The sequence below is a fragment of the Zophobas morio genome, unplaced genomic scaffold (assembly GCF_036711695.1).
Source record: "Zophobas morio isolate AGI-343-1 ecotype UQ-CSIRO unplaced genomic scaffold, CSIRO_AGI_Zmor_V1 ptg000058l, whole genome shotgun sequence".
Lineage (NCBI taxonomy): Eukaryota > Metazoa > Arthropoda > Insecta > Coleoptera > Tenebrionidae > Zophobas > Zophobas morio.
The window spans coordinates 4,529,683-4,552,159 of NW_026972163.1; the positions used below are offsets into that span (position 1 = coordinate 4,529,683).

General features: G+C 34.2%; 2 protein-coding genes and 1 long non-coding RNA gene across 3 annotated transcripts; all 3 read left to right on the top strand.

Annotated features, from left to right (window-relative positions):
* The first annotated feature begins 316 nt into the window (after positions 1-316).
* On the top strand, positions 317-875 carry LOC135143371 (uncharacterized). Its single transcript, XR_010282772.1, has 2 exons — positions 317-427; positions 522-875. It is a non-coding gene; the product is annotated as an uncharacterized LOC135143371 (long non-coding RNA).
* Positions 876-4,596: 3,721 nt separating this feature from the next.
* Positions 4,597-11,768, top strand: LOC135143228 (odorant receptor Or1-like). Its single transcript, XM_064075106.1, is given in 5 exon segments — positions 4,597-5,352; positions 5,355-5,477; positions 5,842-5,946; positions 6,003-6,158; positions 11,706-11,768. Coding segments are annotated over 5 exon segments (1,203 nt in total).
* Positions 11,769-15,558: 3,790 nt separating this feature from the next.
* LOC135143229 (uncharacterized) lies at positions 15,559-18,804 on the top strand. The gene has a single exon (XM_064075108.1). It carries the CDS (start codon positions 15,559-15,561, stop codon positions 18,802-18,804), a length of 3,246 nt encoding a protein of 1,081 aa, XP_063931178.1.
* Positions 18,805-22,477: the final 3,673 nt, after the last annotated feature.

Here is a 22,477-nt window from a genome sequence, read left to right on the forward strand (position 1 = left end):
GTATCACAGTCACCATCAAAGAAAAAAATCATAATTTTCACCTACTGTTTAGTTTGATGAAAAAAAAAACATATTCACCTAAAACATGCACTTAAAACGTACAAAATTCTTTTAATTGTACTTTGTGTTTCAGAAAAAATAATAATAGTAAGTACTTGTTATGATTTCTAATGACTAGCTGTGGGTCAGTGTTGAATTCTTAAAAGGTTCGTTTAGTTGATTAGAAGGTTTATTACTCACCAGAGTAGAATATTAATTATTTTATTCAGTGTCAGAGTATACCTACGTCATTTACATCAGCAAAAATACTGACTGAAATTCAGCTTGACTGTAATATAAAAGAGACCTTATGCTAAATGTTGTTAGTTCTTAACAACAAAGCCTGCCTGTAACAGTACCAAAAATTGCTGCAAACATGTTGAAATTGGTAAGTTATTCGTTATTAATTATTATTATTAATAATTGTAAAATATTTTCTATTGTTGATTCACTGGTAATGACACATTCGTAATTTATTTTAGTGCTTTGCTGCTTCCGTGATTTTGACTGTGGCGTTTGCTGCACCGGTTGCTAAGCCTGTTGCAAATCCAAATCCAAAACCAACGTTTTATGCAGCGAGCTACTCCGTCCCAGCAGCTCCTGTAGCTGCTCCCATAGCATACACTGCAGATCTAGAAACTCCTTTTGTTTATGCTGATGATTATTATGAACCTGTTTATTACAGTGCTTATGCGGCACCTTTAGTGTATGTATGAAAAACACATGTTTAAATAAAATATTTATTATGTTTCAAATAAAACTGTTAATATGAAACTACTTTGAAATGTAAGTAAATATTTAATTAATTGTTATATAAAAATATATATTTAATTTTGGCAGTGTTGAAATTTTTTCGCCAATGACTAAAATATGGTCAGAAAAATACTGTTTATCAAGACATGATAAACCATTTAAACTAGCAGAAGTGAACTCTACAGTTAATTGAAGCAAATTTTTAGGTTGATACTTGTGAAGTATTGGTCTGAATGGCAACATATCACAGTTGTTAATTTTGATATCAGTACAGCTAAAAATACCAATGAAAAAATGAATGGCCGTTACTGAATTTGTACCCAAAATTTGCAACTGACTCAGGTATGCTATCATAAAATTCTAAAATAATTCTAATTATGTTGCTAACCTGATAAAAAAATCACAAACATTAATAATCACTCAGTATTATTATTATTAGAGAGCGGAAAATATGCAGCAAAATTTTGGCAAATATGATCATATGATATGCACTAAATTTATGCAAATATGCAGTAACTTTCTTAATATATGCAGAGATATGCAGTTGCATATGCTCCAAAAATTAAAAAAGAACGTAATAACCAAACTAAATTTATTTACAAATTACAAAAATAGGTTTCCCGAGCTTACGTTGTATTACAAAAAATACATAAATCACATTGCAAGGTGTTTGATTACATCTCACTAACACATAAATCACATTTTTAAAGGTAATATTCTTATACTCAAAAATAAATATAAACAGAACAAATTAAAAAATAGCAGTAATCGACTATTTAATTACTGTTTTGGTAACAATTTATTTTTGAATATTTTTCGAATATTCTAACAAAAAGTTTTCCCGTGATTTTAAAGTATGTATTTGTAAATAGAAAAACTGCATACTACGTCCACAGATGTAAAAATAGAGCAGGCGCGACAAAACACAGCTCGTTCTTGAAGAATAAGTTCAGGAAAAGGTTTAATACATAAATTAATTTAAGTTATCTTTGACATATTGATACACCTGTATTACTTTAAATGCTTTCAATGCAAACTCACGATGAAAAATAATAGGATAACGTGCCTTCGACCACCATAAAACACACCATTAATACACTTAAGTAACGAACAAAAGTTTGGGAATGAACCGTATTTCCAAAAGTAATTAGGGCCTGAATTTACCTGGAAGGATGGTTTAACACCCAGTGATTTCTCCAAACTACCATATAACCCAAACATTTCCTAGTTATTTGAAGCTCAGGAGAATATTTGCAATGATTCATGAAATTTCGTCTTTCTAGTTAAATGCCAAAAAAATGACAATTTTTTTTTAAATTAGCACAAAAATTGATAAATATGCAAAATATGCACCCGTTACGTGAAATATGCAGCAGAAGGCAAATATATGCAAATATGCATTTTTTTTATAGCTGTATTCGTTTTTAATTAGCATGATTCGTTCACATACTAAATATCAAGACTTATATGCAAAAAATAAAGGATATGCAAATTTCATAAAATCCGCTCTCTAATTATTATTATTACACTTGCAAATTTAAATATTACAGCACGACATAACGTGCATTCTTTAGACAGTTATCTTCTTTTCTAAATAAACTCGTACGATCTAAGTGGTGCAAATATAAATGAAAATCTTGGTACTTTAATAGTACCGCGATTAGTGCAGACAGCTGAAGCATGTCCAGTTTGTGTGTTTCTACTTTTGCGCCATAAGTTCTAAACAATGAAGACAAAAAATGGAATAGGTTAATACAAACTAAACAAAAGAAAAAAAAGAAATCAATTCATCTAAATCTGAATTACGAACTTTATAGTTCGTTAGTTAGGAACTTTGACTAATACAACTTGAATACAACGTTTATCCCTATGACACCGAAAACACACAAAATATTTGTCGACGCGTTTCGCCAACCATGTTGACAAAGCTTTGTCTATACGATGCCAACTTGCTTGGCGAAACGAGCCGACAAATATTTTGTGTGTTTTCGGTGTTCAAATGATCAAAAAGTTTCTAACACAACTTTGACGGTAGATATCTTTTAGACTGGTGTTTGCAACTCCATTTTTATTATCACAAAAATATGAGCATAATTTATAAATAAAAGGAATACTGACTTTTTTACCTCATCAAGAAATCGACGGGTATCAAACCGTGTGATTTTTTCATTTAAAGATCTAAAAAATATTACAAACCCCATCACCCCAGGAGCTGTTTGTCAATACATATTTTTGTACAGCATATAGTCAGTCGGTATTGAATTTGCCAGTAATTCGGCATTAAAAATTTCAATGAATTACCTAGTTTCCGACGTAAACTAAAATTGTGATTCAAATATTTCTTTTTGACTTGAATTTTACTTATTAAAATTTTTAAGATGTCACTAATTTTTCGAAAAGAATAAAAACACAAATTTTGTGGCACTCATTATTATGGTACTTACAGCACCACACAACTACCCTTTGAAATTTATAAATCTAATAATTATAATGTAGTTATTAATAAAAACATGCACTTACCTGGTCTTTAATTTTTATCACGGTTAATTTATTGTTATAAAAATAATATGGCCTCTGGTACTTGTGAAAACCATATAATACATTAATGAAGTAAGTAGGTAACACCACACAGTGAACACTTATTGATGATACATGTAAAAATTTCAAAACAATTCTTTTTGTTAATTTGTGTTGCAGTTTTATTTATCAACCCGTGCATACCTTATGAACACTTTTCAGTTAAATTACTGCAAACGTTTGTCAAAAACGAAACCGTATGTAATTTACTAGTAATTAAAAAGAATGTTCTTAATTAAAGGGTAAAGGAAAACTAATATTCTGTTTAAATATTCCACCAAGAAAATTTCGATTTTCGTGCTTAGTCGTCTGCTATATAATTAAGGTTTCTTAGTAACTTTAATTACTGTCTTTAAAGTACATTTTGTTAACTACACTAAAATTGATAATCCGAAGCTTAAACAAAACCCCTAATTATATATCTACAAATCCTCAAAATTAAAAAGCGGCGTGGTTCTCTTGCAACTATACTTAAATATAAGGCTAATTAATTATTTACTATTTGTGTGTCTGTTGAAAAGTGAACAAAAATATCAGATAATAACTTTTTTGATAGGTACGTAAACTCGTAAATATAAATTGCAATTTGCAACTGCAGATTCAATAGGAAAAATTAAAATAAATATTGTGACAGTTTCCAGACAACGTACGTCATATAATCATTAGTTTATGACCATTGACCACAAATTCAGTTTACAGTAATAGATTGTTAATATAACCGTGAATATGAATATAATGATGTAGGTATATTCAAATCAATTTATTGTAATTTCTGATGTTTACTGAATGAAATGCACTTTTATGTATTTTCTTCTCGGTTATTACAGTGTTTCAATTTATTAAAAATTAAATTAAAAATGTACAAACGCAATAAAATTTTCAGTCATCGATTAATTCCCTCTACTTTTTACTTTACTGATACATTCACTGCGCAGGTAGGATAAATTAAATCTTATTGGACGACTTAAACACTTCAACACATAAAATTCTTAAATTGTCCACCAACTATCCACTTCTGCTATAGATATCATCCGTATAAAATGTATATTTTCTAGATACTGCGACTGTATTATTTTTCGAAGTCAAAGTTTTCCAGACAGTAGGTACATAGTTACTTACTAGTGAATTGTTTCTTCGTTATTTTTAGTAGTACTCGTATGTATCACATTTTAATTAAATAATTTTTCAGTACGTTTCGCAACTTTATATACGTTTGCAATAAAAGATATGGAAAAATTCGATTGGAAAGGAACAATTAAAATAAATATTTTTCTTCTAAAAATAGTGGGATTATGGCCTAAAGGAGACGAAGTATACAAATGTGATCTTTACACCTGTTATGCTATAACCTCGACAACACTGTTTACAATTTGCCACAATCTACTGCAAACTATAAACCTATTCTTTATTTATAAAGATTTAGAAGCACTAACTGCAAGCATTTTCATTGCTTTAACTCAGCTGCTAGCTATATTGAAATCGTACTACTTAGTTCAAAACATGGGTACACTCAAACATCTCATGGTTACTTTGAATAGTAACATGTTTCAACCTAAAAATCTCGAACAAAGAAGACTGATTAACCCAAATCTTGAGGCTTGGAAATTACTTTTTAAAGTTTACTGGGGTAATGCCTGTTGTACACTTCTCCTTTGGGCTATATATCCGATAATGGACGGCTCTGTCAGTCAACATAGGTTGCCCTTATTGGTGTGGTATCCTTACACCACAGAAAGTTCACCACTTTATGAAATTACGTACATTTATCAGCTGATGTGTTCCTATTTTATTTGCATCATTAATATTAGCGTTGATACTCTTATTGCCGCTTTAAATATGTATATTGGAGCTCAGTGCGACATATTATGTGATAACTTGAAAAATATAAATCATCATATGGGTACTGTGAATTCTCAGTGGAGAAAATGTATAGCCCATCATAAGGAAATCCTAAAGTAACGTAACAAAGATTAAATTTTAAGTTCTGTGATCTATTTTATATTTTTAGGTTTGCTGACAATTCCCAAAAATTTTTCAACTGGATTGTTTTAATACAGTTTTTTACAAGCGCCGTTTCAATTGCATTTACAATGTTTCAATTGACTGTGGTTAGTATAAACACTGTAGTTAACGTATATAATGTTTTATTATAGTTTATTTAATACTGGTGTTCATTAAAAAAATTTCTCTCAGCTAACCACAAGCTGAAGAAACTGCTATGTAATAAGTGCAACATGAAAATAAATAGTGAATAGTACTTTGTTAATGAAATTGAATTTAAATTAGCACATTCTGATTTAATATCTTGGAGAACCGGGAGAAATATTTTACATGAACACTGAATAATACAAAAATTAATAACTTTCACGGAAAATATACAATAACTAGGTCAGATTAACAAATGACATACACAAAATTTTCATTTTCTTTCACACTTACATTACTTTAAACAAGCCTTTCATTTATTTTTAGGTGGCTCCATTTTCAAGCGAATTCTATTCGTTTATATTCTATTTGTTATCTGTCACAGTGGAAATTTTCATGTATTGTTGGTTTGGAAATCAAGTTGAAGTTAAAGTAAAATTAAGAATCAATTTTAAAAATGTTTCAACTAATAGCACTTTTAATTCTAGAGCAGCAATATTTGTTATGCGGCTTTCGAATCACAGTGGGTCGAAGCAGATGAAGACACTAAAAGTATTATTTTGTTTTTTAATCTGAGGTGCCAGAACCCCATCAAAATGTCAGCTTTAAATTTGTTTTATTTATCATTGGACACGTTCATGACGGTAAGTATTACAACAATGTTTAAAGAGAGTAATAGTATATTACATAACGAGAATAGTAAACATAGGGGCGAGTGCAGTAATTTAACGAGTGCGAAATAGGCGTTTGCTTTCGAGTTATGTACTATACTTTCTCTACGACCACCAAAAAAAGCACATTTTACCAAAAAAGGTATTCCATTTTATTATAATAATTAACATACTACGCAACATTGAATAAATAGCCCATGAGGACGATGCTTTAAACTGTTTCGAAATTTCGCCAAACTAAGCGAGAACAACATTCTCAGAAAACGATTTCACTTTGTTCTTCAATTTCTAGTCCATAAAATTGGTATAGATTATTTCATATCGCTTTTTAGATTTTGCTGCCTCATTAAGTCAATATCATTTGTCGACAATATTTGGTGGTGTACAAACAATTTCGGAATCTGATTCAGATGACATTATGTTGTTGTAGTAATAGCAAAACTCACAATCCACAAAATACCTTCTCTAGACTTTTCTCTAACGTAACTTTTCGATTTTGTCAACAAAAGTCAAACGCGCAGGCCTGCCACTATGAATATACTAAAGAAAAAAGTTCCTATCTGCAGATAAAAAAAGGATTAATTTAATACAAAAAAATTGGTCTAAAGAGTTTAGACAGTACTTCCCTCGCTATCGGAAACTTGACGACTGCATGCCTATTGTGTTTTTTTTTCTCATTACATTTTTGTAGTGGGAATTTAAAAAAAAATTGTGATGACGTCATCAACATTTTTGCAAGGACACGTATATCAGTTGAGATAGATGTAGTGTAATACTAAGAATAAAATTATTGTATTCCCAAATTTTCGGGAAAATGAATTGGGTCGTTTTGAATATTGATTTTTTATAATCAATAAAATAACGAAACAATTTACTCACGTATACGGCGCCGGTGTGTAATATCTAGAGAGCGGATTTCTGTCGGGTTAGGCAAGGCCAAACTCGGTACGGCTCGCACGGGATGCGAATTCATTGCCGTTGCGGACTGCACTTCGTTTATTTGAGATTAGAATAACGTTGTTTCGTTGCACTCTGCTGTTAATTCCCGTTCTCATTTACTTAGCCGTTTGATTAATAAATCGTTAATTATATTTATGGAATTAGCACCGATTAAACGTGACGTAGCCCGACAAAAATCCGCTGTCTGGTAATATGAAAGGAACTGAAAATCGTTTATGTATAAACATTCTTAATTTAAGATGACAAGCGTAACAGCATACGTGAGAGTCAAACAGAGAAACTGTAAACAAAACGACCATCGGTTTTATTGCTTCGACTTCCGCTTATTATATAAAACATTGGGTTTTATTTTAATTCTTGACGGTGAAATTCACAATTGGTTGATTATAAACATGTCTATTCCACATTCGCGGAACCAAGTGAGCGCATAAAACAAATGCAGGTCTGTAATGTTAAAGTCGATGTAAATAAGCGTGCTACCCTTATGTTTCAACCGAGTTTTTCCTTTAACAAATTTTGTGTCTACCAAATTGGGTTGGTTGGGGTGTAATACTAATAATAAGTGTTGCCTTTAATTTAATCAATAAAATAAATTGACTTCATTAATGTTTTTGAACCACCTCTTAAGAAAATCTAAAAAATATGAATGGAATGATATATCACAAGTACAAACTCATCATATTTTTTGCATTTTAGATAGGATTTATTCAGCAAAATTTAAGGGTGACGTCGTCAATTTTTTTAGGAGGGATGAACAAATACATTTTGAACAAAAGTTTACCATGCTTATAATAACTTTAAAATATTCCCAAGATTTCAAAGCATTCGGTTTTGTAATTCCTGATTAAATCGATAAAATAAATTCACGCCTTCATTAATTTTTTTGAGTCACCCTGCATATGCAAATCCAAAAATATGAATGGAATGATAAATCACAAGTACAGACTCATCATATTTTGTACATTTTAGATACGATTTATTCGGCAAACTTTTGAGCTGACGTCATCAGTTTTTTGTAGAAGATAACCAAATATATTTTGACTAAAAATTTATTATGCTCTTTATAACCTTAAAACATCTGCAAGATTTCAAAGCATTCGGTTTTGTAGTTCCTGATTAAATCAATAAAATAAATTTACGCATTCATTAATTTTTTTGAGTCACCCTGTATATGCAAATCAAAAAAAATTGAATGGAATGATAAATCACAAGAAGAGACTCACCATATTTTGTACATTTTAGATAGGATTTATTCAGCAAAATTTTGTGGTGACGTCATAAATTTTTTAGGGGGGACGACCAAATACATTTTGATCAAAAATTTACCATGCTTATGATAATTTTAAAATATCTTCAAGATTTCGAAGCATTCGGTTTTGTAGTTCCTGAGTAAATCAGTAAAATAAATTTACGCTTTCATTTATTTTCTTGAATCATCCTGTATATGCAAATCCAAAAAATATGAATGGAGTGATAGATCACAAGTACAGACTGATCATATTTTGTACATTTTAGATATGATTTATTCCGCAAATTTTCGAGCTGACGTCATCAAGTTTTTGGAGGGGATAAGCAAATATATTTTGACTAAACATTTATTATGCTCTTTATAACCTTAAAACATCTGCAAGATGTCAGAGCATTCCGTTTTGTAGTTCCTGATTAAATCAATAAAATATATTTACGCATTCATTAATTTTTTTGAGTCACTCTGTATATGCAAATCCAAAAAATATGAATGGAATGATAAATGACAAGTACAGACTCATCATATTTTGTACATTTTAGATATGATTTATTCCGCAAACTTTCGAGCTGACGTCATCAATTTTTTGGAGGGGATAAGCAAATATATTTTGACTAAACATTTATTATGCTCTTTATAACCTTAAAACATCTGCAAGATTTCAAAGCATTCGGTTTTGTAGTTTCTGAGTAAATCAGTAAAATAAATTTACGCATTCATTAATTTTTTTGAGTCACCCTGTATATGCAAATCCAAAAAATATGAATGGAGTGATAGATCACAAGTACAGACTCATTATATTTTGTACATTTTAGATATGATTTATTCCACAAACTTTTGAGCTGACGTCATCAAGTTTTTGGAGGGGATAAGCAAATATTTTTTAACTAAAAATTTATTATGCTCTTTATAGCCTTAAAACATCTGCAACATTTCAAAGCAGATTAAAAATTAAATTTCAAAATGTTGTTTTATAATTTTGATTTTTTTTCCAAAAATCTGGACGTTTCGGGTGAAAAGTCGATTCAGAGTTGTAAACTACATGTGTAGGACTATGTTATTTTATACAATTGAAAACCCATTTACTATGTACAATTTTGAAGTGACGTCATCGCATTACTGGTGGGGATGATTAGACAAATTTTGGTTAGCGTTTTACCATTTACATGATATTCTTAATATAAGTACAAAATTTCACAACAATCGGTCGAGTACTTTCGGAGATTATCTGTCTAATAAAAATCCGGGACGGCAGACGGACGGACAGACGGACGGACAGACGGACAGACGGACAGACGGACAGACGGACAGACGGACAGACGGACAGACAGACGGAAATGGGAGACCTATTTCTTCGTCTTCTAGGGGTCATGAAAGATCGAGAAAACGTAAAAGTAGAAAGTCGGCCGACGGACTCGATTACAATACTTCCTTTGCTTATGCTCGGGAAGTAAAAATGGAACCTGCCAGTCAGTAATTTTAATTTTAATCTATAATCTGCATCAATCTGTCTTGTGTAATTATAGTCATGAACAACCATAGGATAGATATGACAAGTAAAGTTTTCATAAAATTTTATTTAATTGTAAAATGTTATAGACAGTCTGATGAAGGGTTTCTAAAGCCCGAAACTGGTAACGTAAATTTAAATACAAGTGGAGAAAAAAAAACGTCTTTCATTAAATAAACCAAAATAAAGCACAACCAGAAGGGAATAACATAACTTCAAAAATATAAAAAATAAATGCTCTTCGTCTTCATTTAGGAGCAATGGCCGGAAACTCTTTAAAAAATTTGTGCAGTAAGTGTCTTATTCGCAATTTGACCGACCTTGGACTGAATTATGTATTGTATTATTGACTTATTTTATATTTGTTTGACTTTTCTACTTTTCTAATCCAAGAAAAAATAGAACATTATTGGAAGAAAACTGACTATGAATTTTTTGGAGGGCATAAACAAAAAATGAAGATGTCGTCTCAAAATTTTGCCAAATAAATCATGTCTAAAATGTACAACGTACAATATAAGGAGTCTATACTTGTGATATATCATTGCATTCATGTTTTTTAAATTTTCCTAGACAGGGTGACTCAAAGAAATTAATGAATGAGTCAATTTATTTTATTGATTAAATCAAGAATTCCAAAACAGAATGCTTTGGGAACTTGCAGACGTTGTAACTTTATCTTAAGTATGTTGTATAAAATGTTGATGACGTCATCACAAAAGACTTTGTAAAAAAATCATTTGAAACATACGTGTAGCACGCTTCTTTACATTTACTTTCACATTACAACATATCTTTACGTTAACTTACAGGGAAAAAAAATTGCATAATCAAATTTTATGATTTTTTGAAAAAGCTGGATGTTTCATTGTGTTTCATTCCTCTCAAAATCACCCTCAACCAATTTTTATATTAACAAAATCTGTTCCAATTTCAAAATGCTAAGAAATATTTTTTGCATTCAAAAAATTAACCAAGTTATCAAACAGTCAGAAACAATAATAAATTTTACGCCGTCTCCATTTCCTGTTCTTAGTTTATGGTATTTTAGAATAAAATCGAATCCTCAAACCTCTTTATAGCAGAGAAGCCGTTAACAATCCACTGTTGTCTTTGACATTGATTTCACGCATGAGGCAAATTATTTTATTAACCAAATCAAGAACACGTGTAGTTTATGAATCCGTTGAGTTTTTATCCGAAACTGATATCCCTATTTGGAAAAAGTGTTTAACTGTGAAGGCCCTTGTTAAATGCATATGGTCTGTATAAAATCCGGCAAACACATTTCGGCCATCATTTTCATTTAAGTTGTTTCGTTAACAGATAAAATATTGAAACTTCCAAGAGTAGGTAGCCATAACAATTTTTGATAAATTAATGTCAAAAAATAAGATAACGTAACCAGTCACTTTTCTCAAAGCTAAATTGATCTACGGCGATTTAAAATTTGCGCTGATTTTTTGTCCCCACACCCATATGTGGCATTTTACTTTTGTTTAAGTACTTATAATTTTGTAAATTTCGCTGCTCTAAAACTGCAATAATTTAACAATAACTGTACAATATTTTTTATATGTATAAGCTATAACAAAATGTCTCAATAACCGATTTTGAGGTTGGTTTTTGATGTAAGAATTAGTAAATCACATGTACATAACTATTTGTATCTTTGGATACCTAAAAAAAAATTGTTTTTTAATTATTTTTTTCGAAATCATAAATGATCAGAACAATTTAAATTTTTAATTTTAGTGCAGTTTTAAATTTGTAAAACATTGCAGTTGTGTCTTTTTATTTTTAGATTCTTCGAACATCATGGTCATATTTTGCTGTACTTCATCAAGTCAACTTGCGAAAATCCTGAAGAACTGAAAGAATATTTTTATGTGTTGCAAGCACAGCAAATCTGGCATCACCCACAGTTATCCAAAACCGAAAAGCTCTTGAAATTAGTTCTAACAATGACTATAGTGACCGACCACTTCACGTATTATACACAAACATTTTATAACGCAGAGTTTACTATACTGAAAAAAATGTTATCATTATGATAGTAATTATCAAAGTGATTATTTGTAGAACAGTATTATGTAGTGAGTTTTTGAAGTCGTATTATAAACTTGTATCTGTAAGTTCCTATGAGGAAAAATGGTAATTTTTGTTAGACGAGAAAGAGCAGTCTAAATTTAGACTTTCCAGTGTAGTAAACCAGATTGCACAGCTGAATTTTTCGATAATGCCTGTTTTGCACCAAATTGGTACAACAAATTAATGCTATCACTTCTTCATTTTTATTCAATCTGGTGGTCTACCGTAGACAGAAAGTAAGAACCGTATTTCCGTTGCAGTCTTCATTTTAAACATACCAGCACACAAAAGGCTGTTGACAAGATCTTTGTAATGTTCATTTATCTAACAATGGTTGATGATAAAGACAGTCTTACTACACATGTTAATATTACTATAAAGTCATTCAGTCATTCAAATGAATTATTGAGACAACATTTTAAAAATTCTATTGATATGGACCAGTTTCAATATGAAATATCCACACAGTATAAACTTAGATAACACTTGTGTGAAGTGCTTTCCAACCAGAAAACAACTTATGACATTATTTGATAGCTGAAAATTTGGTTTTGAGATATGGAACCATTTTAACAGTTCTAACTATAGGACACCGCATAAACACACCGTTTCCTACTTCGAAAAATAGGGAAATTCGTGTTTCTCGTATAATATAATAATAATCTATAAAGTAAGCAACAGACTATTTTGAAACTTTAACTTTTTTAGAGATTATGGTTACTGTAATAAGATGAGAAATCCTTAACCAATTTTTTTAACTTAGTTAAAAATGTCTCTCAAAATATTTTAAAGTAAATTTCATCTGAAATGTCCAGTATATTTCTGCTGGTCCAAAGTTATTTAGATAGAATTTTCCTCACCTTTGAAAGACAACCTATTCTGCATTAAACTTCATGTCTTTCTGCGTCTCGCAGTTTCCAAGACTTTCATTTATTATGTATTTGTGAGGACAAAGTATACTTAGAATGTGCTGGGCATATTTCAGGCTTTGTATTTATAAATGAATGAAAGAAAGGTTTTTCTTAATTTATTAATTTATTTTTATTGCGAATCATATAAAGTGAACTAAACCACGACGAGAGGTGCAGAGTAAGGACTATATCCAGCAGCATAAATTGATGGGGCGACGTATCCAGCGGAGTATGCGGAGTAGGCTAAAGGCGCTGCGTATGAAGCGGAATAAGTTACTGCAGGTGCGGCGACAACCGGAGCGGTGTAAGCTGCGGCTACGATTCCGGGTTCAGCTTTGGCACTGGGCTTTGGCTCTGGAGCGCTCAATACAGCGCCAATCAAAGCAAGGCAGACGACCTAATTGAAATATTATTTGAACGATAAACTTTAATAAATATCACATTGTTTATGATTAAGATTACGCAGGGTTTAAAATTAGTACTTACAAGTTTGAACATTTTGATTTGTTTCTTTGTTACTGGACGGTACCAAACAACTGTTGATTTACACAGTTCGTAAATTGTATTTATACTAAACAGTTTCGCCACATTATGGTGTGGTCAAGTTGTCTTGTAAGTGGGTTGAATTTTAAGTATGCTTAAACTTATTTAAATTGGTGCAACATACATACATAGGAATAAATACTAAACAGGCAAGATCTTGCAGATTAGACGTGTATTTTCCATGTGACGTCAGTCACTTCTTCAAATTATACTTTACCTTGCAAATTTCATTAATGAAAGTATATAATAATCACACACACATACATGTATTTTATTTTTGAAATTGTGCACTTAATACTTGTTAAAGGAATGCTACTAGAAACTTGAAAAATAAGTAACATTAAATTTGCCCTGATAAATTTTCAAACAGATTATATTAATTTATTATTTACATACATATTTTTAAACCATAATATACAGATGGTTAAGAAATAGCACATTAACTCTATTTCACGTTTTTCAATATATGTCCTTAAATCGATACTTTGTTTTTGTAAATGAACGTTACATTGACGTAAGGATTAATGATTTTTCTGGAGATTATACTTTTGAGCTTAATAATATAGCGTTGAGTGAGAGTGAGCCATTTTTGAATCAGGCTGTATTTATTTCTCATTTTTTTTTTATAACTGATAATAATTTAACTTTTCGTGTATTATTCTGATTCTCTAATTTAAAAACTATCAGGCTTTTACTAAAGAAACAGAAAGTTTCAAATACGACAGAGTGACTTTCGAACTTTAAAATATCCTTCATGTAAAAAACGATTGTAATTATCAACATCTCCTGTACATTAAATAATTGGTGAGCCCTTAAAAAATATGTAAATTGTAATTTTGTAATATGTACTCCTACATAAACTGTTTCTCGGCAATGAATAAAATATTTGCCGTAGAATAAATATAAATTCTTGTTTATTATTAGGATCTTCTTCGGAAATCGTACCAGCGCATTCTTCTTCCTGCAAAGTAGTGCCTTTCGCAGACTGTTGTAGTTTTTAAACATTTTATTTTACATAAAAAACTTTAATAAACATATAACATACATTTATGTACGTGAAATATAGTTAGCAATTCTTCACAATGTTGCAACGTGCTACTTTATTCTAGTGTCACATTATTAAGTTTCGAAAGATCTCCCTGTAATGAAATAGCTGACATGCAGATGGAAAACAAACCGAAAGGAATCGGTAACCTGCATTTCCACATATACTTAAATAAATGTAAAAATAAAATGAAATAAGTATATTCGAATTACGCCGACTCTATAATAAACAAGAACAAAGACAAAAATCAATTCTTCTTAACATAATCACAGTGAAATAAGCAACCTTCTTTAGGTTTCAAATTTGAAAATATTTAATAGGAGTATTACGCAATACAAAAATTTTTCTTTTACATGTTGGCGAATTAGAATTACAGATACACCGTCAACTTTTTATTAACCGCATGCATAATTAATTGTAACAATAGATCGATTAATTTGCATTACAATTAGGTTACACCTCAGATAACATTTTTTTATAAACAATTTGTTCCGGTTCGAAGTTTGTTTAATATTTTGTTTTGATTTTGTTTGTTTTCCCGCGGATTGCTGACAAGTGTATTTTGGTCACTTTCCACTAGAGGCGCCATAGTACCGAGCAAAAGGGCCCGGTACTTGGGGTTGGCGCTGTTATCGAAGAGAGTTATCGAGAAACCCTCAGAGAGGTAACATCGCTAAGGTGGGCGTTAAGTGAACGCAATTGCCATCTTGTGTGACGTAAATCGCGAATATTCTCGCGAAACTTAGACACGTGGGTCCTTTGTGCATGCGGTCTACAAACCCTCAACCCAGGAGGCTGAACAAAACAAGGTAGGTGACCTTTTGATGCGTTTGTCAGCTTCGATCCAAATTTTAATATATTTTTTTTGGAATTGTAAAATCGCCGCGAAAAAAAAGGTGTTTTCAAAGCCTTTACGTCCAACAAATGGTCCTTCGAGCCGGATTTAGGGTAATTACGAGAGATTTGTAGATTCCAGCACAAATTTGTTGTAGTTTTGCTAAGCGTGATTAGCACGCATTTTCATTTGATTTTCAAGTTATCGAAATACTTAAATTCGAGCTTACATAATGGCTACCGTCGCCGCGCTAAGTAATGGACGCGCTAGTTTGATCAAACGCGTGGAGGCTTTAGTGAATCTATCGCAACAAGCCAGAGTCCACGAAACTGTACGAGGAGAGTTTTTTATTCGAGCTGCGGACTTAAACCATATTGTTGCCCAGTTTGAGCAGCGACAGTTGCAAATTGTCGAATTATGCACCACCCCTGAGGAGCTAGACGAACAATACGAGGTGCAATCAAGATTTGACGATATGCAGTATTCAATTAAATCGGTTGCAGCGGAATTAAATCGCGAGGCCGCGCAGTCATCCGCACCCAGGGGCAATTTAACATCAAACAACGTCAAATTGCCCAAAATTCAAATTCCGACGTTTGACGGTCAGATCAAAAACTGGCCCACATTTTATGATTTGTTTCGGTCGCTTATCCACAATAACCCAAATCTTAGCGCAATTGAAAAATTTCAATATCTGTCGACGTCATTGTCTCGCGAGGCGTCTACCGTCATCAAGAATTTGCCGATTTCGGCGGCAAATTATGCTATCGCATTCGATGCGCTGGTGGCGCGTTACAACAATAAGCGCGTATTATTGACAAATTATTGGCAAGCGATCTATAGTGCACCCAAAGTGAGTGGAGATTCGCCGAGTTTGTTGCGAAATTTGTTAAACGTGTTTTCTGAAAATTTGGCCGCGTTGAAGCAGTACGATGAAGTCGATTTGTGGGACTTCACGTTATTAAATTTAATGTTGCAAAAACTGGACACCACGTGGAAACAGAAATTTGAATTGAGTATTGTAGGAAATTCCGTGCCTGCTTACAATGACCTCCAAGAATTTTTGCTTAAACATTGTACCGCGCTGGAAACTTCCGTTATGACAATGGGTCATAATTCCGCATCCGCCCTTCATAAACCCACAGCTGCATCTTTCGTACCTGCTAAGCGTCCCGTGACGTCATCGTTTGTCACACGATCACCAATCAGCAAGGAACAATGTCTTAATTGTTCGGATGAGCACCCATTAACGAAATGCGATGCTTTCTTAGAAATGGAACCACGGGATAGACATACTTTCGCGCGTAAGAAAAATTTATGTTACAATTGTTTGTCGAGGGTGCATTCGGTTAGCAAATGTCCGTCTAAATTAAACTGCCGGGTTTGTGATTATAGACATCACACGTTGTTACATTTTGTCCCCAAACCTAGCGCCGAGCCGGAAGAGGCGTCAGGGATCTTTGAGGAACCATCGGTCGACGACGGGGTCAAAGTAATGACTAACGCGATCGCGACCCATAGTTTCACTTTGTTGGCGACCGCGCGAATAATTGTGGTGGATTCGCGAGGTAAATATCGCGCATTTAGGGCGCTTTTGGATACTGCGAGCGAGGCCACCTTTGTCACAGAGCGGTGTGCAAAGGTTTTAGGGCTTCCTCAAACTAACGCGGTGGTACCTATTCAAGGCTTGAATCAAATGTCGACAAGCAGTACGTCGGGTGTTGTGAAATGCGAAGTAAGGTCGCATTTAGTACGTAGCTTTTCGTTAAAAGCTGAAATGGTTGTTGTGCCTCAAATTTGCGGTGACGTCCCCAGAAGGGCAGTGTCACAAGATCGTTTGCGACAATTTCGTCACATACGTAATTTGAAATTGGCTGACCCGGAATTCGGTAAGCCACAACAAGTGGATGTCTTGTTGGGTGCTGATGTTTACGGACAAATCGTGACATCCGGCTTCAGGAAAGGTGGGCTCGAGAAACCGTCCGCGTTAAATACTGTTTTCGGGTGGGTACTGACTGGGGGTGTTAAGCGTAACAAACAACAAACCGCGGTTAGGTCCTTTTGTACGTCCATAGACAACTCTGTAGACGCGGCATTAAAAGGCTTTTGGCAGCCTGAGCAAGGCTCACAACGCAGTATGGCGGCCCCGCAAGACGCTTGGTGTGAGGAAAAAGTCACGTCGGCGATCTCACGTGACATCCAGGGTAGATACAACATTCAATTACCTTTCGCCGACAAGACGCAGTCCTTATTAGGTCGGTCCTCCGAGTCAGCAGTGCGCCGTTTTCTCGTCCCTGAGTCGCGCCTCTTTGCGGCCGACCTATTGTCATTTGCCCGGGAAACCCTCAAGGGTGTGTTGAACACACACAGGGTGTGTGCATGGCCCGACTTAAGAGTAACGCTAACGGGAATTAAGTCGCGGCCCGGTCATTGGACCACTTTTGTTGCAAATCAAATCGCGCCCATACAAGGCATATTCGAACCTTCGGCATGGAATCATGGAAGCGGCCCTGATAACCCAGCCGACTGCGCCTCGAGGGGGTTACTCTTACAGGAGCTTGTCACACAGCCGCTATGGTGGGCGGATCCCACGTGGTTGGCAGGCACTGAGTGGCCTCTACAAGTAGACCTAGAAGTTCCTACCGGTACGGAACTTGAATTACACAGAAGGGAATTGCATCATGCGTTGTTAATACCTGTGCGAATGGTACAAAGTAAGGTGTTTGCCAATGAAGTTCGTTCATTGCAAAAGAATGGCACGTGTTCAAAACCATTCCACGAATTGACCCCCTTCCTAGACGACGGTTTGATTCGCGTTACCGGAAGATTGCACCAAACGGAACTCCTCTATGAAACTAAGCACCCCTTGTTATTGCCGCGCTCGCACAGTCTAACCGAACTAATCATAGAGGCCGCTCATCGGAAACATTTACATGTCGGATTCCGGACATTACAGTATTTGTTATTGCAAGCAGCGGCCGGTAACTGTACCTTCAAATGGCATTTTAACCCCCCGTCGGCCCACCATATGGGAGGATTATGGGAGCTGGGGGTCAAATCGTTCAAATCCCATCTTAAGCGCGTTGTAGGCGAGCAACCCCTAACCTTCGAAGAATTTAGTACCGTGTTGGCGCAAATTGAAGCCGTATTGAATTCGCGACCCCTGTGTCCCGCCTCCGCGGATAATCCCGATGAACCGTTGGAGACAATGCGGTTAAATCGGCTAAGTAGATGGCAGCTCGTGCAACGGTTGCACCAGGATGTTTGGCATAAGTGGAACACGTCGAATAATCTGCCGTCGGTAGGTGCGCTGGTCGTACTCAAGGGTGATTCGGTGGCCCCGTTGCAATGGCAACTTGGCCGAATTGTCGCGCTGCACCCGGGAAAAGATGGTAAAGTGCGAGTTGCACAAGTACGTACCACTTGCGGCATGATCACACGTCCTCGAGTGAAGCTGTGCCCGCTTCCTCGTCAATAGTTTGCATTTATATTGTATTTAGTTTTAGTCATTAGTTTTTAGATTGTCAATTAATCTTATATTGTGCTGGAACCTACGTTAAAAAAAAAAAAATGTTTAATTTTCTTTTGGTGGGCGGAATGTTCCGGTTCGAAGTTTGTTTAATATTTTGTTTTGATTTTGTTTGTTATCCCGCGGATTGCTGACAAGTGTATTTTGGTCACTTTCCACTAGAGGCGCCATAGTACCGAGCAAAAGGGCCCGGTACTTGGGGTTGGCGCTGTTATCGAACAGAGTTATCGAGAAACCCTCAGAGAGGTAACATCGCTAAGGTGGGCGTTAAGTGAACGCAATTGCCATCTTGTGTGACGTAAATCGCGAATATTCTCGCGAAACTTAGACACGTGGGTCCTTTGTGCATGCGGTCTACAAACCCTCAACCCAGGAGGCTGAACAAAACAAGGTAGGTGACCTTTTGATGCGTTTGTCAGCTTCGATCCAAATTTTAATATATTTTTTTTGGAATTGTAAAATCGCCGCGAAAAAAAGGTGTTTTCAAAGCCTTTACGTCCAACACAATTTATGAGTATAAAAGATGCTGTAAATTCTGTCAGCATCATTGTTTCATTAGCAATAATCAAAAGCTAATAAAAATGTTCAAGTTGGTAAGTTGCACCATAATTTAGTTTCATAAAGTATTAACATTGTGTATATTATTTCAGATCCTTGTAGTTCTTGCTGCCCTTATGGCTCTTGCCATTGCAGCTCCAGGACCTCGTCCTCAAATTTATTCACCAGTAGTTTCTTCGGCGGTCTATCCTGCTGCCAGTTGGGCATACCCCTACGGATCTGTTGCATACTACTAACTTTGATCCTTTGTTTTTTGGGAGGGGGAAGTCTGTTGATGTATAAAAACAAAAAAAAATATATCTATTTAACCTATCAGAAAACTGTGTATTAAATTAAGAAATTTTTTCAACGGAAGTGTTCTCCACTTGACAGAATACTGGAAACTGATACTTCCCGCCACTAAAAAAATTAAAAAAAGTAGATTCCTTAGGTCAACTGCTGTTTGCTAACGACCTAAATTTAATTGATAGCTCTAACTCCTATCAGTGATACTTCATCCGGGATCACTGAGAATTATGGATATACCATGCATAGTAAATCTAGATTTTAGGGCAATGCGTACATTAAAAAAAAGTACCAAATACTTTACAATTAGCTACAAACATCAGTACAAAGTTACGTATTCAAGATGCGTAACCAAGGTCTTACGTACCTGACGTCTAACCAAGCAGAAGGAAATCAGGGTTTGGGTTATCAACAATTATTTTACTATCTGGATATTCCGCGTTAAATATTTGAACTTAAAAAGCAGTTTTTAAGAATTATCGAATGACAGACAACTACGGAAAGCAAGTAAACTAGAAAAAATCTCCTTCTGAACCTAAAAACATATATATAAAATTTGAGAAAACGACGTCATCTAATGGTTTATTGTAACTAGCAAAATAAGAAAAGTATAATAAGTACCTACATAAAACGAGTTTTAATATTTAAACTAAATAAAAATCTGTAAAAAATGCGATTCTTCAATATTTTATAAATATTAGATAAAGCATGAAAACATAATTTCATCTACCGCGACCTTTTCAATTAAAAATGTTATTTTACATTACATTAAAATTAATAAAGAAAAATGTTCGTACACTAAAGCATGATCTTAAGAATTTGATAGGTATGGTTTCTTCTATTTATATTGCATATTGAATGCCACTGATGAGTGAAAACACCTACGAGTATAAGCGATGTTTTTCGACCCGGATTATTTTATAGTATATTATTAACTAAGGTTGTGAAGACAGACATTCTAGACCGAGCGCAAATTAGAACCTGAGACGCGCAGCGTCGAGGGCTCTAAAGCGCGAGGTCTAGAATTGGCTTCACAAACGTGGTTAATATACTATTTTTTCCACTAGTAGCCCATTTGAGGTTTGCGAATTTTCAAAATGTTTTTTCTGAAGTGCATCAATAAAAATGTGTACTCACGTCATTTTAGTAAGCTTTGGAATTTTATTATTTTTTGACAATCCAGAAATGGTCCAGAACTTTTGTTTTAATTTCCTCCATATTTCCCGTTTTTAATAAATTTTTGTGTGAAAAATGTTGTAAAGTGAACCATCATGTACCCCTCCTCATTCCGTCGTACTTACGCGACCGCGACAAATTTGGCTGAAAAAGGTATGGACCTTTTATCGTTAAAGCGACACGGGGAATGGAAATCCTCCAGCATAGCAGAAGGATACAACGACGGCTCGATCTTCAATAAAAAAAAAATCGCCGAAATCGTCCAAAGCTCATCTACGGCAAATTAAGTCAAACCAAATCGGAACCATGATTCAGTTTCAGTCCCGTAAACTTCATTTTCACTCCCATCAACTTCATCAACTTTGTTTCACCAATTTATCCTCAATTTATAATCAATTCAGGGTTTGGAAATCATTCCAGGGCATAATTTAAAAGCAAATTTTCCAAAATGATCGTTTTCAGGTTATGTCTCAGTTTTTCTGACAGTTGTGGACAGTTGTCACATTAGGTGGCCAACTTCACGTTTACATTATTGACCAAGGTTCACAATTTTCCAAATTACAGACCTCTAGACAAGTCGACAATTAGCCATTGTAATGCTACTAGTGGAAAAAATTCCTTACCTACTGGGAAATGAAATTCAAATTACGTTTGGATTTTTGCAGTGGATTTACATCTGAATCCACATGCTTGCGCGAAACCAAATAGACTACTTTCCAGAAATCTTCTGAAAATTACTGTTCCATTTCAAAGTACTTAGTTCAAGTAACCAAAATATTTCTTGCGTAGGTTCGTCCTCGGATACGATCCCATAAATACCAAAAACGTTAATTCGAATACTTTATTAAGTATGAATTCAAATTTATAAAAACTAGTATACTTACTTTGTACTTTGGATCGATTTATTTTCCCACCAATACCCAATTCGATATATTATACAATGTATGGCTCTGCTATAAGCTATAAAATTATTGAGTCTAAACTTTCTCTTTTAAGTCAAATTTTATATACTTAAAATTTGTACCTGCTGAAAAAAAAACGAAAATCAGTGTATAAGCAATGTGTACCTTCCCTTACGTGTTATGGCACTTACACGCCTTGGCAAGCTGGATATTAATTTTTGATCAACTTTTTGAGAAGGATTCCCCCATTCTACAATCACTGAATTTACCAGTTGATTATGCGTAGTAAGTGCGGGTATACAACTTTTCATTGCTTTTTTAATCTTATCCTAAAAGTGTTCAACGGAATTTAAATTGGGATTGTTAGTTGGCCAGTTCTTAACATAAGTATCTACAGCGTTCATGTATTCCATAATTATTCTCAATATGTGAGGACGAGCATTATTCCGCGTGAACAGAAAATGGAGGGCCATAAAGGGAGCAAATGGCGTAACATATATTATTATGTTCCTCCCATGAATGGCATCATTGAAAGAGGTGCCCGTTCAAAACATTATATTGCGACCACCAAAATGAGATTTTTGGAGAGACACAACAGCTTGAAAATTTTTCTCCTGGTTTGCGCCAGACCCGTTCACGTTCATCTGGAAATCTTAGACGTACTTGCTCTCGGCTGGCCTAAAAATAAAACCTTCTTTCAG